Source organism: Vigna unguiculata, chromosome 5 (assembly GCF_037176805.1).
Source record: "Vigna unguiculata cultivar grain cowpea cultivar isolate G323 ecotype 2 chromosome 5, ASM3717680v1, whole genome shotgun sequence".
Lineage (NCBI taxonomy): Eukaryota > Viridiplantae > Streptophyta > Magnoliopsida > Fabales > Fabaceae > Vigna > Vigna unguiculata.
In genome coordinates, this window is record NC_140796.1 from 45,821,129 (window position 1) to 45,838,392 (window position 17,264).

At 29.1% G+C, this 17,264-nt stretch overlaps 1 protein-coding gene across 1 annotated transcript; it reads left to right on the forward strand.

Moving 5' to 3' along the window:
• The first annotated feature begins 11,185 nt into the window (after positions 1-11,185).
• Positions 11,186-15,238, forward strand: LOC114183460 (G-type lectin S-receptor-like serine/threonine-protein kinase At4g27290). Its single transcript, XM_028070485.2, has 7 exons — positions 11,186-13,056; positions 13,173-13,307; positions 13,644-13,801; positions 13,893-14,103; positions 14,248-14,485; positions 14,604-14,754; positions 14,837-15,238. Exons 1-7 carry the CDS (start codon positions 11,766-11,768, stop codon positions 15,137-15,139), a joined length of 2,487 nt encoding a protein of 828 aa, XP_027926286.1. The 5' UTR covers positions 11,186-11,765; the 3' UTR covers positions 15,140-15,238.
• The last annotated feature ends 2,026 nt before the right edge of the window (positions 15,239-17,264 follow it).

A 17,264-nucleotide genomic window follows, 5' to 3' on the forward strand; every position in this document is an offset into this window, starting at 1 on the left:
TTTTATGAGAATTAATAATATGTTTAAAAATTATTACTCTTTTTCCATATATGAAATGTTGCAATGTGTTAAATTAAATATACATTTAAATGGTTTCAATTGAATTTAAAGAAAAATGATAACAATAAATAATATGTTTAAATATTATTACTCTTTTTCTATATATGAAATGTTTCAATGTGTTAAATTAAATATACATTTTAAATGGTTTCAAGTGAATTTAAGAAAAACGATGATAACAATAAATAAAAATAGGTTTAAATCAGGAATAAATTAAATTCTAAATATTAGTAACAGCAAATAAAATATTAAAACAGTTTAAATAAAATCTTAAAACATATAAAATTAAACATTTATAGGTGATATAAAAAAATCAATTAAAATGTGAACTATTTAACAAGTACGAAAATTCAAAATACGCATAACGATTTAAAAATCAATAATAATGCATATAATTTTAAAATAAATGGTAATTTTAAAATATATAGTTGTGGGAATTTAAAACGAATTATTATAACAATATGAAAAGAATTGTCCTATCTGCATCCTATATATATGTATATATATATATATATATATATATATATATATATATTTGGTTTTTTTAATATGAGTCGAAAACATTATTATGTATGTGTTGTATATTGTATGCGTACTTTATCCCTATATAATTGAATTCGAATAATGTCCTAACTATTTGACGTAATGTTAACAAATTCATTGATTATATTAAGTCATCTAGAAACTATGTTTTGGTTGAAACTGATTTTGGATATCAAATTTTTGGTTTCTATATCATAGGATTAGAGACTATCGATTATATTATGTGGTAATTTAGTCTTGGAGCGAGATTGGGAGCAACAATAATTTAAGTGACAAATTTATAACTTTTCTTTTATAAATACTATGTATATGTATATGTATATAAGTTTTGAATACCTCAAAATACTCTCTTTGTATACTCTAACGTGTTATTGTACTTTATATTTACATTTTTTAATTTTTATAAAAATTTGAATTAAAATCAATAAAAAACATATACTTAATTTTTAAAATAATTATTAAATAAAAAATAAAATAAATAAAATATGTACATCAAAAGAAAAATAAATATATTTATATATCGTTATAGATATAATAATATAATATCAATTTCTTAATAAAAAAATAACTTAAAAAACTGTAAAGCGAATACTTCTTTAGAAAATTATCTCTCCGTCAAGATCATTACATTTATCTTTATATATATATATATATATATATATATATATATATATATAAAATATACTTCTCTCGTATCTTTTTTTTTTAATTTCACTTTTTTAATTATTACTTTTAAATTTAAATAATTATTTATAATAAAAAAATATTTTTCAGTTTTATCATTTTAATAACTACTTTTTAATAATTAGTTGGTATGTTTTTTTATTTTTTTAATTTATCTTTTTAATTACTATTTTAAAAAATTATTCATAATAAAAAAATATTTTTTAATTTTATCATCTTAGGTGTTACTTTTTTTGAATCCAATTAATTATTCATTATAAAGTATTTATTTACTATTTTTTATTATTTAATAACTACTTTTTCAAATTTAAATAATTACTTATAATAAAAAAATTATTTAAATAATATTACTTATAATATTTTTTATTTAAAAAAATAAAATTTATTTTATATATCACAATATTTATAAATATATATCTTTTAATTATAATTACTACTTTTTAAAAGTTAAATAATTATTTTATCTGCTCGATTGGCGTTGGCTTAATGGGTCTGGTCATTGAACACTCTCAGCTGAATCCTACCCAACAATTGAAAGTTTAACTCCTCTCTGCCTTCGTTTCTTCTCATTCATTCCTGTGTTCTTACTCTTGCATTTGCTTCTGTTTTAATTGTTGATTCCTATCAACTTTGTAACACAAGAATTATTTTTTATTATGTAACTAGGTCTTGACCTGTACAAATGCACGATTTTTTATTTAATCATGTCTTAAAAAAATAATAAATAATTATTATATTTAAAAAATAATAATCTGGGTTTAAAATTACATAATGTAAGAAAGTTAAATATTGAAATTTGTGTATATTTTATAATAATAATAATAATCATTTAACTATAAATAAATAGTATATTTTTAATATCAATTTTTTAAAATTAATGAAATAGATCATATTGACTTTAGTAGTCTTTTACAATATTTTGTTGATTTATCTCTAATTGAGGTAAAAAATGACATTATCTGAAGGAGGATGGAAGTTGAATGATTAAGATATTTTAATTTTTAAGAAGATTTTTAATTAGTTATTATTGTGTGATTAGGGTTGAGTTATTATTCTTTAATTGTTATTGTTTGTTAAACCAATATTAAATAAAAATACAAAATGGAATTTATGTTAAAATTTGTTAACAGAAATGATAGATATAAAAATTTAAACCAATGTTTAAAATGAACCAATATTAATATATATATATATATATATATATATATATATATAAAAGATTTAGAATAATGTAAAACGAGCAGATAAAATTAATTGTGAATATATATATATATATATATATGGGTTATTTAATTAATTGTGAATATTTTAATAATTTAAATGGGGAATGGAAATATGACAGGGACGGGTATTATAGCAGGGATATGTACATCCTCATACTCATTCCCATACCCAGTTGAAAAAGTTGGGGATTCTCCATACCCATACCCATACTTAGTCAATGCGGGGATTCTCTATCAAAACGGGGACGGGTTCGGAAAATACCCACGGAGACGGATTTATTTGTCATCTCTATTCACTAACAAAAAAGGCTTTTACGTATGTTATTTTCGACTTTTAACGTCTATTCCAACTTCGACGTCATATCGGGTGACATCAAAATTGATGACGGAGTGCAACCTTGACGTTCCTTAATGTCGGTTGTTGCCCAGTCCGATGTCTTTTTATGTCTGTCGTTGTCAGACATAAAAAATTGCTGTTTTTATTTTTATTTTTTTGTATTTATAATTTTTCCACACCTGAAAAACAAAATTTCCAGAATAATTATAATTTCCAGAAAATTTCATAAACTAATTTTGACACTAATTATTTTATTAATATATAAGAAACGTTTTTCAAAAAATGCTCCTCAAATTGCTAAAAAGTTTGTGAAATACAATTAAGACACAAGTGTGCACTCAAAGTATATGGAAACCAAAAGCTAATCTTATATCAAAATGTCTAAGTTTTTTGAACGAAGTTGGAGGTGGCTTGAAAACCTCGTCATTACCATCGAAGAGGTGCCCACGAGGGATGTCTTGCGTCGCCCCAAACGAACCTTCAAAATGCAAAATTTTTGTTCAAAAACGTCCACAAGCCATGATTTTGAGTTCAATGAAACCCAACTAACCTTAGTTTCTCGTCGTCGTTTATGGTGCTCGCAATGTTCGTTGTTGTCCCTGCTACAAAGGGAGTGTTAGAGGCTAAAACAATCTGAAAATCCTTAAAATAATCGATTCAAAATGCAAGAATGGTGGAGAAGCACAAAATCAAGAAACATTTGAGTTTAAACTATTCTAAACTCACCGTGCAAGGTTTGTCGTCGTCGCTGCAATAGTAGGGAATATGAATGCGAAAGAACAATGCCCTGAAATATGGGTCCCGCGTTGTAGGTTAAATGTATTTTAAAGTCAGGGCTTAGCTTACCAGAAGTTAATTGACGTCGGGGTTCTGCCTAACATCAAATAACGTCGGAGATGACATCATAGACGTCAATTAACGCTAGGGTTCTGGAGGGCCAACGTCAAATAACGTCGAGGTTCTTGAGCTGATGTCATTTCGATAATTGACATTGGGGTTCAGTGGAACCGACGTCATTTTTGGCATTTTATTTATAAAAATGTTACCTGTCATTTTTTAGGTTGGCTATTCACTCGATTGACATTAAAATGGTGATGTTAAAGGTCCATCTTGTACTAATAATTATTATGTGCAATAAAATAATTAAAAAATAATATTATTTTATACTAACATTCTAAATAAAAATAATAAAGTGTAATAAATCTTCTAATTTTCAATAAATATAAATTCAACCTCTCTTAAATATTAAAATAGTAGCATTAGTAAATTAATTAAAATAAAATATAACAATTGATTATATTTATAATAACAAACAATAATAGTCAAGAAAATATTAATAATTGAAGAAAGGTATTTAGATGAAAGATAATTATTGAATAAAATTATAATATCAATTATAAATATATTGTAAATTAAGGAAAATGATGTTATTGATTATTGATTTTTTTTGTTCATAATCAAATAACCATTATGATTAAAACAATTTATCTCTACGGTAATTATAAAAATAAATTAATATTAAAACTGACTTTGTAAATGAAAATATATTGATTTTTTTGTTCATAATCAAATAATCATTATGATTAAAAAATGTTATCTCTACGGTAATTATAAAAATAAATTAATATTAAAACTGACTTTGTAAATGAAAATAATAAAAATATAATAAATATTTTTAGTAATTATTAATTCAAATTCTTTTTATTAACAATTAAAGGAATAATTTAAAATAAAATATATTTATTGATTCAAATAATAATACCAAAAATAATAGTAACTATACTAATATTACCAATTAAAACTTCATTCATAATTAAAGAAAATCAAAATAATCAGTGAAATGAACTAATTGATAATAAATCTTTATAAATTAATCATATAATTATTAATTACAAATATATAAATTTAAAAGATTTCAAAATATATGAAATAAAAAAAATCCATTCATTATCGGAAAATTAAAAACAATGAATAAAATTAATTGTTCAATTAATGAATTTTTTTAAAAAACAAATCATATAATTATTGATTGTATAAATTAATTCCAATTTGTACGTACAACAAGTCATTACTAAATTGAATTTTTTATTTATTTAGGTTTAAATCTTTATTTTTAAAGAAAACTTCTTTATAAGCCTTTTTATTAAAATATTATTTAAAGTAACATTATTTTATATATTTATCTATATTATTTTAAGAATAACCATGTTATTTTTTTGTGAGATATAGATTATAAAATTACACTAACATGAATATTATTTAATAATATAAATGTGAATTTTATATTTAGTAGTTAAACATAACAATTTAAAATGATAATTATAATACAAATTTATGATAGCGTATCTTTTAGATTGTAAATATATATTAGAAGATATTTAATTATTGTGCAAGAGATGTTAAGTAAGTTGATTGTTCATTTTATAATTGCTTAAGTTGTTAAAACATTAATCAAATGCCTGTAAAATAATTGGTGTTAGAAAAATTAATAAATATATGAAATAAATATTAAATTTGGTTCTAAAAAGTTTGAAATAAAAAAATGGTTTAGGAATAAATTTTTTTATAACTACTATATAGACTTCTAATAAAAATCCTTTAACAAAAGAAATGGTTTTACTATCAGGATTTATTTCAAGCACTAAATACTGAAACTTGGTAAGAAATGTGAAATGTGAATGATTGAGAGGAAAAGAAGGCAACGAGACAATTGTTTATACTTTTACACCATACATGTCACTTCTATATTACCATTTTTTGCAAATCAGGGCAAAAAACTTCAAAAGTATTATGCCCACAAAATTTTAAAGCATATGCCATCAGCAAGTTGGCACAACACAATCAGTAACCCAATTTCCAATACCTGAAATATAGGTTTGTAAATATTGAAATAAGTAAAGACAATATTTAATGATTATAGGAAGATTCATATCAACTTCATTGAGTCGGTAGTATGAACAAAAAAATATATATACCAACTTCAAAGCCCATGGCCGTGAAGGATGGTCTAAACCTAAAATCTTATAGCATTTTCATTACACCCATTTTATAATAGTATGTTTCATGCAGTCACACAAAGGAGTTAATGACAAAGATTGCAAATACATTATGCAACTAATCCAGCAAACTAAATAATAACTTTAAGCAAATCAATGACCATGAAATCACCAAACTTAAGGGAAATAACTGAACTGCTTTGCTTAGCACACATTTGTTCATTTCCCTCAATTTTCATAACCAACATGCTTGATCCACTCTTGAGGGATTGAACGTACTCCTCATGAATAAGGCTTGCTAATTATAGCAGTATGTATCATCCATCTATAATAGTCAACGGAGTTAGGAAAACTTTAGAGTAAGTTTATAATATTATGGCTTAAATATCTTTTTTGTTCCAATTTTCGTGAGTTTTGTTTCGTTTGATCCTCATTTTTTCGAAATATTTAAAATGGTCCTAATTTTTGTAATTTGTGTTCAATTTGGTCATTTTTGCAGACGCAGTTTAAGTCGTTAACGGAAGTGAACAGTAACTGCTACGTGTCACTCCGTGATTTTTTAAATTTTTTTTAAATTTTTAAAATTTTAAAAAGTTGTCCACGTGTCAAGTCAGCATTGTGACACATGGCAGTATCTCGTGGCTTATATTCAATTTGGTCCCCATTTTCGTTAATTTTGTTCAATTTAGTCCAAATTTTCGTTATTTTTGTTCAATTCAGTCATAATTTTGTCTCTATCCAAAATGACCATTAACGAAACTTTTATTGAAAATTTTATTTTTATTAAAATCCACATTTGTTTTAAATATTTCTTTCATTATATTTATACCAAATCTAACTATATTTTTTTAGGGAAACTATTATATATGAGTGATATTTGGTACACGTAAAAAATAGGGTTAAAGTTAGTTTAAAATTAGAGGAAAAATTCTTCATTGTTTTTTAAATTAGAAAGAAAATTCTTCATTATTTTTTAAATGATTCAATACAACAATTATATAGAAATTAAATTTGGTCAATTTGGAGAGAAGTAAAATTGGGACTGATTTGAACAAAATTAACGAAAATTATAACTAAATTGAACAATATTAACAAAAATTAGGACCAAATTAAATATAAGCCACGAGATACTGCCATGTGTCACAATGCTGACTTGACACGTGGACAACTTTATAAAATTAAAAAAAAATTAAAAATTAAAAAAAATTAAAAAAATTAAAAAAAAATCATGGAGTGACACGTGACAATTACTGTTCACTTCCGTTAACAATTTAAACGGCATCTACAAAAATGACCAAATTGAACTCAAATTACAAAAATTAGGACCATTTTAAACATTTCGAAAAAATGAGGACCAAACAAAACAAAGCTCACCAAAATTAGAACCAAAAAGGTATTTAAGCCTAATATATATTATCAAGAGCAACAACAAAATAATTGTAACCACAATGATGAATGTGTATCATCTCAAACATTAATAGTCATTCTACTAAACTGATCTTTTAGAAAGTAACAAAACCTAGCAAAAAGAAAAAAAAAATCTCAAATGAATCAAAAATCAATTTTTCTTCCAAGAAAACAAAAAACAAAAAACTCTTACCCTTCAAACGAACACCAATGTAACCATAAACAACACTTGCAGAAAGCATTAGCACATACAGAAAAGCATTAGCACATTCAGAAAAATGAAACAAAATCACAAACCCTAAAAACTCACCCTTTTGGGAATTCTATAACCACCAACTTTTTTGTAACTAACTAATTATCACATCCTAACCCATGATCCAACTTGCATGCACCACTGAAAACGTCCATTTTTACATATTTTTGTGTGTTTATTGTCATTAATAAATCAATTCTTTTCTAGCTTTTATTTTGTTATATTCTCAAGTTTACACCATAATCAATAGAAATGGATATCATGTTCTCTGTATAATCTAATTTGAACATCTCTCAAATTTCTGGAAACCTTCAATTCATTAATGGTCAAAGTGCAAATTTAAAAATAAGGGATTGTTTATGTTGAGTCACCCAATAAATACATCTTAAAATATCACACTACTAGAAAAATCCATATTTCATGCCAACTTTGTTTTGAAATTTTTTTCATAGAAAATATTTATAAATTTTTTTATGAAAAAAAATTTGCAGGATTCATGTACATTCTTTTGATAAATTTTGTAACAAATTTTGCAACAAATTTTGTAGAAAATACTTGCGAATTTTATAATTTTGTAAGAAATAATTATCCACGAAGAAATTACCTGCCAATTAAAGTTCTTAGAAAAAATAGTAGGAAAAAGTCTTTTCTTGCAAATTCTTTTAGCAAATTTGCAAGAAAATTCTCATGTAATATGAGAATTTTTAGTAGTACTCATGTGCTTCTTAACCATAGCCTTAGTTAAACACTCTTTGACTATAATATACCACCGTAATCTCAAATTCATATTATCAAGAATTCATGTACATTCTTTTGATAATGACAATTTTCACATCAAAATTAGTTGAATTTCATTCTTTTATTTATACCTAAGGAAAGGGTTGGGCTAAACTTTCAATATTATTCTCCAGTTTCAAAGTTTTATTAGTTTTGTAAGCTAGCATATCAAACAAAATTTAATAGAAGCTAATGTTATCATGTTTTACAACTTTGAAAAAAATTATTCAACTGTAGACATACGGAAAAGGTTCTAATAAATTGTGCTAAGCATACAATTGTTCTGTAGTTAATAAATACCTATATAGTTCCATAGACACCATTGCACATAGTACCTAATTGACATTTATTGTTGTTGAATAATATGAAAAAAAGGTTTCGGGATTAATCTCCTCTTGTGTAAAACATACACAAAGGATAGTTTATTTATAATGATAATGGGACAAGCCCAAAAATACAGAATGGGCTGAGCACAACTACTAATGAAAATACTACATTATCTAACACTCCCCCTCAAGTCGGTGCATATAAATCATATGTATCAAGCTTGTTACAAAGATAGTCACTTCTAGGTCCTCAAAGAGACTTAGTGAAAATATCTGTTAACTAATCACCTGAGTTGACAAACTTAGTCTTAATATCCATGGATAAGGTTTTTTCTCGAATGAAATGACAGTCAATTTTAACGTGTTTGGTCCTCTCATGAAAGACAAGATTAGAATTAATGTGAAGAGCAGTCTGATTGTCACATATGAGTGTCATTTGAGTGACATCTCCAAATTGCAATGCTTGAAGCAATTGCTTAAGCCAAACAAGTTCACAAGTGGCTACATCCATAACTCTATATTTCGCTTATGCACTATATCTTGCCACAACACTTTGTTTTTTGCTCTTTCAAGAGATCAAATTACCACCAATCGAGACAATATTTGGAAGAAGATCTTCTATCGGAAGGAGATCATGCTCAGTCAGCATCTAAGTAGCATACAACTTTTGTATTAGGGTTGGAATCATATAGTAAACCTTTTCCAGGAGAGCTTTTGATATACTTTAATATGCGAATGACTACATTTCAATGCTCTTCACATGGGGAATTAAGGAATTGACTCACCATACTAACAACAAAGGAAATGTCAAGACGAGTAACAATAAGATAATTCAATTTTCCAACTAATCCTCTATATTGTTCAGGATCTGAGAAAGGCTCTCCCTATTTAGGTAGAAGTTTGATATTAGGATCCATGAGTGTTTCTACAGCTTTAGAATTCATTAACCCAGTTTCCTCGAAAATATCCAATGCATATTTCCTCTAAGATATGACAATACAATTATTGGATTGTGTTACTTCAATACCCAAGAAGTATCTAAGTTTTCCATGACCTTTGGTATGAAAATAATGACAAAGATGTTGCTTTAAGAGGGAGATGCCAAGGTAGACACTTCTTGTGTGAACAATGTCATCAACATATACTATTAAGTAGATACATCCAGCACTGGAGTGACGATAAAAAAACTGAATGATCCACTTCACTACGAGACATGCCAAATTGTTAAACAACAAGGTTGAATTTTCTAAACCAGGCTTGAGGAGGCTGCTTTATGTCATATAAAGATTTGTGAAACATGACCTCCTACAAAATAAAACAATATGAAATTGATTTAACTTGAACCATCGGTCCCGTGAAACTGATAATGGAACCATCAGTCTCGTGGGACTGATAACGAAACCATCAATTCCTTAAGCTCTCCATCAAGAATGATTCATTATTCCTCTTAGGTTTCGACTTCTAAATAATATGAGACTATGAATGTGGTTTAAATACTCTTTTCACTTTCCGAGGTCATTTTAAGAATAAAGCTATTAGGATATTTTTGTTCATTGAATAGTAGTTAGAGGCAAAATGATTAAGAAAACCAATGAAATTGACATGCGTTAAATGAATAAGATGGATATCTTGAACATTTAGATGGAGTATTGTTTTCTTTATATTATAATAGATATTTTAAAAACCAAAGATCATTACGTAAATAAAAAATAAATTGAGCCTATTTGATAAATAACCTTAAAAATTAAGGTCTTTTAAAATTGTAACCTAATAGAGTTTTATTGTTATCCGTTTTGAATTTTACTCTTCTTTTGTAATATTGTGTTGTTATGATATTTAATATCCCTGAAATCTAAGTCGTCAATAAAATTCATTACGAAGTTACGAAAATAGTAATATGGTCGAGTCATTACATTCACATCATGTCTTGAGTCTTGATTGTTTCGTAATAGTTACTGTATATTTTTAATTAAGTTTTCACTACTCTATAATTAAAAATGAAAATGTCTCAATGATTATAGAAAAGAAAAATACAAAAATTATGAAGAAGGTTACATTACTCTACGAGTAATTCAATATTCTCACTTTTCATTTTTACAATATTTAATTATTTTAATAAATTAGATTAAGAAAAATATATATAAAAACCAGAAGCCCTTTTTTAAAGAGTCATTATTTTTTAAAATATTCATTTTGTATAAATGCTCCTTTGATCTTGATATATGTGATAGATTGACTTGTGTTGTGAGTTCCTTCAATTTAGCTTTTCTCCACTCTCTGAACTTAGCAATAGCCAGATTTAGAAAACCTCTTTGCTACTGACTATACAGTACAGAGAAAGGTTGAATTATGCCAAAACTATGACCAAAACTGAATGCTACTGTTTCTGTTCATTGGTCCTTCACACAATTAATGCAATGAATTTTTCTTCATTAATTTTTAATTGTAAAATCAATTTCAAAGCTTAAAAATGTTCTTACAAAAAAATATTTTATTTTATTTTTCTTTTCTCCATGTATTAAAAAAACATAAATACAATTGACAGATAAGGACTTGAATACAGAAAACAAATAAGTGAGACAGAGGCACCAAGGAATAATTTTAACAGATACAAATATGTCTTTTGCTAAAGTTTTGGGCAACCCAAGAAAAGTCTTGTCTTTGAGATAGAGACTTTGACTATGGAGTCTTGAGTTTCTAGACTTTTGCTTAAAGCAGTGTTTCATTCAGAATTTCTTACTCTTCTGCTCTCCAATAATGTGTCTGTTAGTGTTCAACGTTGTTTCAAAGAAACTGCACCAGTTTGTTCAAGTCTACTTCTATAAATTTTCACAACCACCCCTAACAAACCACCACTTCGTGATTTTTTACTATGAAAGTAACATAATATATTCTTATTCCACAACCAACCTCTCAGTCGCATTTATTTATTACTGAATGAAAATCACATAAAGAAGTAACATTTTCCATCCAGATACAGTGATGCATCATGGTCATTCCTGTGTTCACATTTCACTCAATTCAGTTTTTTATAGGGTGCCAATAACATCGTTGCAAAAGCCTAAGCAATTTACAATCCAGGTTGTTTATTCCTTTGGTTTATCAATCACTGTATATTTATGTAGCTGAAATGCATAGTTCTTGACAAGTTACAAGCTTATGTCTTTAATGAGGATCATTTTTCTGTGTTATCATATACTTCTCTGTCTTTGTGAAATTTCCTTGGCACTTGATTCCATTTCTCAAGACCTGTCCCTAAGGGACGATGTTGATAACACCACCTTGGTTTCGAAAGATGGAACCTTTGAACTTGGATTCTTCACCCCAGGGAATTCCCAGAAACGTTACCTGGGGATTTGGTACAGGAAAATCCCTATTCAAACTGTGGTTTGGGTTGCAAACAGCCTCAATCCAATCAATGATTCATCTGGGATCTTGAGAATGAACACCAGCAGTGGGAACCTTGTCCTCACACAGAAGGGCAAAGTTGTTTGGACTACAAACTCTTCGAGAAAAGCAGAAAGCCCAGTAGCCCTTCTCTTAGATTCTGGCAATCTTGTGATGAGAGATGAGAAAGATGCAAACGTTGAGGCCTACTTGTGGCAGAGCTTTGACTACCCTACTGATACCTTCTTACCAGAAATGAAGTTTGGTTGGGACTTGAGAACTGGTATCAATAGGAAGATAACAGCATGGAAGAGCCCTGATGATCCATCTCCCAGTGACTTCTCTTTCGGTATGGTGCTCAACAACTATCCTGAAGCATACATGATGAAGGGTAACCAAAAGTTCTACCGAAGTGGACCATGGAATGGCTTGCATTCAAGTGGTTCACCACATGTTAAGGCCAACCCCATTTATGACTTCAGGTTTGTTTTCAACGAAGCTGAAGTTTACTACACATATAGCCTTAAGAACACCTCTGTGATTTCAAGGTTGGTGCTGAATGCAACAAGCTATGTTCGTAGACGGTATGTGTGGGTTGAATCAAAGCAAATATGGGAGGTCTACACTTCAGTGCCACTGGACTTATGTGACAGTTATTCCCTTTGTGGAGCTAATGCAAATTGTGTTATATCAGATTCACCTGTGTGCCAATGTTTGAAAGGGTTCAAGCCTAGGTCCCCTCAAGCATGGAACTCAATGGATTGGTCTCATGGATGTGTCCGCAATAAGGAATTAAGCTGTGAGAACAAGCACAAGGATGGATTTATCAAACTTCCTGAGATGAAAACGCCTGACACTACACATAGTTGGCTAGATCAGACAATTGGGCTAGAGGAATGCAGAGCCATGTGCTTGGATAACTGTTCATGTATGGCTTATGCAAATTCAGATATCAGTGGACAAGGAAGTGGTTGTGCCATGTGGTTTGGTGATCTCATTGATATGAGACAGTTTTCAGATGGAGGCCAGGAAGTATATGTTCGAGTGGATGCTTCAGAATTAGGTAGGAACTAAACTTTGTCACCTTTTAGTCCTTCAATTAAATTTCTTAGCTAGGCCAGATTTTCATCTGGGAATACTTATGCCAGCTTCTGTAAATTTGTGATCAAATTCAATTAGAACACACCAGTAAGGGCCACAAGAAGGGAAGAGTCCTGGCTGCAGTGACAGTTTCTTTTGCCGTGGCAACAGTTTCTGGTATTCTAATAATACTTGGCTTGTGTTATAGAAAGAAATCACGCCCCAATGTGAAAGGTAAAATTCACATTTCTGTTTCTCTTCTCATGAGGGGAAAAACAGTATCTGAATTTCTTAGTAATGTTGTAGTATTGTGTTAGATGTATGCATATATTATTTCCCAGCCATGCAGTGATCCACATCAAAAGCCGTAGAAGTAAACAGTGTACAGGTTCCACTATTGCCAATTTGGTTCTCCTTCCTTGGTCAATAACTCAAAGCAAGATATAGGATTTCTTTTCATTGCATGAAAATATGAATTTTTGTTTCTTTCAAAAAGTTGAAAGACATTTCCTGCAATGCTTGTCAGTTATCATTATCACAATCTAAATTCATCCACTTATACTTTGTCAGAGAGATCGGACTTCAGTATCAAATCATATCAAAACAGTGCAATGGAAGTGGGTGATATGGACCTACCAGTTTTTGACTTGTCAACTATAGCCAAAGCCACTAACAAATTTACACTCAAGAACAAAATCGGAGAAGGTGGTTTTGGATCTGTATACAGGGTAATTTGCTTATAGATTATCATGACCATAAGAATTGGGAAATAAAATGAAATTTTCTATCTTATGATCATTTGAAAATTTAACTTTTCAGGGAACACTAGCAGATGGTCTGGAAATTGCTGTGAAGAGGCTTTCAGAAAGTTCAGGACAAGGATTGACTGAATTCAAGAACGAAGTAAAATTGATTGCAAAACTTCAACACCGAAATCTTGTAAAGCTTCTTGGATGTTGCCTTGAAGGAGAGGAAAAAATGTTGGTGTATGAGTACATGATAAATGGTAGCCTGAACTCATTTATCTTTGGTATGGATCCAAGGAAGGAATTGTATATTTAAGTAGTTAAGATTAATCTCACGATAGAGTATCCCCTAAACTCTTTACACACTAGAATACTTTTTAACAGCATATATCAATTTGATTTTGTTTTCTGATGGAAAAATCTGGCAGATCAGGAAAAGAGTGAGTTACTAGACTGGTCAAAGCGTTTCAACATTATATGTGGGATTACTAAGGGCCTTCTCTACCTTCATCATGATTCTAGGCTAAGGATTATTCATAGAGATCTCAAAGCAAGTAATGTTTTACTTGATAATGAGTTGAACCCCAAAATTTCAGATTTTGGCATGGCTAGAATATTTGGTGGAGATCAGAAAGAAGGAAACACCAGAAGAATTGTTGGTACTTAGTAAGTGAATAAATGTTCTTCCAGTCAAGCTGATTTCTTGACATCTATTTTAGAAAATGTTAAAGAGTTTCAATTCAAGTAATGAATTAACAGTTTTCATGTAAAATATGTTCTGCAGTGGCTACATGGCACCAGAATATGCAACTGATGGGCTATTTTCAGTGAAATCTGATGTTTTCAGCTTTGGAGTTTTATTGATGGAGATTATATCTGGGAAGAGAAGCAGAGGGTATTATAATCAGAACCACAGCCAAAATCTCATAGGCCATGTAAGTAATTAGACACAAATTGCAAACTCATGCATCAAACATGCTTGTATCCTTTATGACAAGCAATTTTAATGGCTTTCAGGCATGGGAACTCTGGAAAAAAGGAAGACCACTAGAACTGGTTGATAAAAGCCTAGAAAACTCCAATTTTCAATCACAGATATTGCATTGCCTTCATGTTAGTCTCTTGTGTGTTCAACAGAATCCAGATGATAGGCCTGGAATGTCTAGTGTGCTCTTAATGTTAGTGAGTGAGGTTGAATTGCCTGAGCCAAAGCAACCAGGATTCTTTGGAAAATATTCAGGTGAAGGAGACTCCTCTACAAGTAAGCAGCAACAAAGTTCAACAAACGAAATAACCATTACCTTATTAGAAGCTCGTTGATATAATATTTGCTAGTCACATTCATCATCTACCTTGTATAGATACATAACATTTTGTATCACTAGAAATTAACTCTAGGTCAAGGACTATGTTCACTCACTCTTTCTCTCCCTTCTTCCTTCTGAGTAAAGTTGTGACTAAACATTACTAATATTGAAAGAGAATACTAAAAGAGCTGAAAATATGATATCACAAGAAAACAATAAAAGGGTCACAAAAGTAACCAAGAAATCAAATCATGGTTTACAACTTTTCATACCTTAAAGTTGGTCAGACTTTGGCATCCGAGAAAATGATACCAGGAGTTCTCTGTAACTACTGGTCTTGTTTGAGAAGATATAGCAACAATTTGTTGACAATATTTGTAAAAAGAACAAAAATTTTTGCTACGTTGAGATAACAGAAACTATGCTGCTTCAAAACTAAGCTATAAAAAGTCTGAAATCAAGTTCACTCATCTTTTACTAGAAAGGTAAATATTTTGATGGATTGATTAGTGTTTAGAACATAGCCCTTCTACTTTTTCTTCCCATGAAACTGAGGAAAATATGTTAATTAACCTGAAACAAGTGTTGTGTTTCCAAACATGTTTCAAAAGGAAGCTATCCTATAAATATTCTCATTATTAGCTTCTTGATATGCTCTCAAACGAAACTGCTTAGCGTGAGGGCGTGGCTATTTTCAGCATTATAGAGAATTTCTCAGCAATCACATCAAAGGTTTTGTTGTTTTGGTTCTGTGTCTGACTGAAACTAAGTCGGAAAAAAGATCAAAAGAAACAATGACACGAGAAGTTATAACAAGTGTATTTAGTTGGAAAATCATTTGCAACCTCAAATCCTTTGTAAATAATTTTTTTCCATGTGTGTTTGACAGAGAAGGAAAAAGGAATGCAAGTAGGTTGGTGAAAAAAAAAAAAGACTTGTGGACCTTTTGAAGAGAGACATGAGATAGAATTGAGATAGAATTGGTATTAATGAGTAAAACAAAGCTCTTTGAAGATATCAACACTCTACTTGCAATTCAAAAGTGATTGCAAATTCAAGGGAGTTTAAGATTGACGATCATATAAGAAAAAAGACTAGTAAATTTATTATTTTAAGATTTTTGGTCGGAGGTGGTATCGATATTTTATGTTTGTTAGACTAATTTGAGATTTATTGAAACTCTCACATCAATTAGTGATTAGACTAATTCACAATATAGAAGTGGATGCAAATTTTATTTTACAAGACAATTTTTTGTAAAATTAATTTAAGCTTAAAACTCACTTCCTAACATAATATCAGATTTTGTTGACAAACAAGTCTCTCTCAATAAAAATTTTCTATATTATAATTTGTTGTATTTTACATAGAATAGTAAAAGGACTATCTATAGACTTCTTGACAAGATCTTTCAACTACATCCATTAAATACAACCACTATCTAAACCATAATTAATGAACACTATTACATGTGACATTCATTACTAGAAACACTTCTAATCTTTACAATGTGCTAAGACACTTAATTATACCAAATGTAACTACTTACATTTAATTTACCTGACATATTCATGTATTAGAGTTTATCTTCAAGAAATTTATAAATAAGCTTGTTATAAAACCAAACCTTAATAATCAAATGCTATGATAAACTAGAGTTGTTATCGTCAACACTCTTATCTTATTAATATGCAAAGAACTTCCAATTTCTTGAGCAGGGTCTACAACTTCATCATGTATCCTAATTTCTCCAAAGGTGAAATCAGAAAGAGTGAATAGACAAAAACTTTTAGCATTTTTTCTCCCTCGATCAACAAAATGATGTAGAAACGCAAGAGGCTTCATTATGAAAAGACAAATTAAAAGGTGAACAGTGGGCACTTGTCAGCTTTCAACATTAATGCTTAGCAAGGACGCCAATACTTGCTCAACTCTTCATGCACTTTACAGTTAATTCCTTTGAATTTGTTGTGTTAGAAACGCAAATTTAAACGCCACGTCCACACTAAAACATAGCCCAAAATTGACCTGCACCCCAGAAAATAGAGGTTATAGCTGTCAAGAAGAAATAAAGAAAAAGAGGGAGAGAATCAAAGATTGGACCACAGTGTGTTGTAGAGAAGAGTTAGGGGGCAAAA

What these genes read in the sequence shown, in the direction of transcription:
- LOC114183460 (XM_028070485.2), top strand. Translation starts at nt 11,766, where the DNA reads ATGTCTTTAATGAGGATCATTTTTCTGTGTTATCATATACTTCTCTGT. An exon ending in GTTTTGGATCTGTATACAGG is followed by an intron (nt 13,802 to 13,892) that starts GTAATTTGCTTA and finishes TTAACTTTTCAG; the next exon opens with GGAACACTAGCAGATGGTCT. An exon ending in AGAAGAATTGTTGGTACTTA is followed by an intron (nt 14,486 to 14,603) that starts GTAAGTGAATAA and finishes TATGTTCTGCAG; the next exon opens with TGGCTACATGGCACCAGAAT.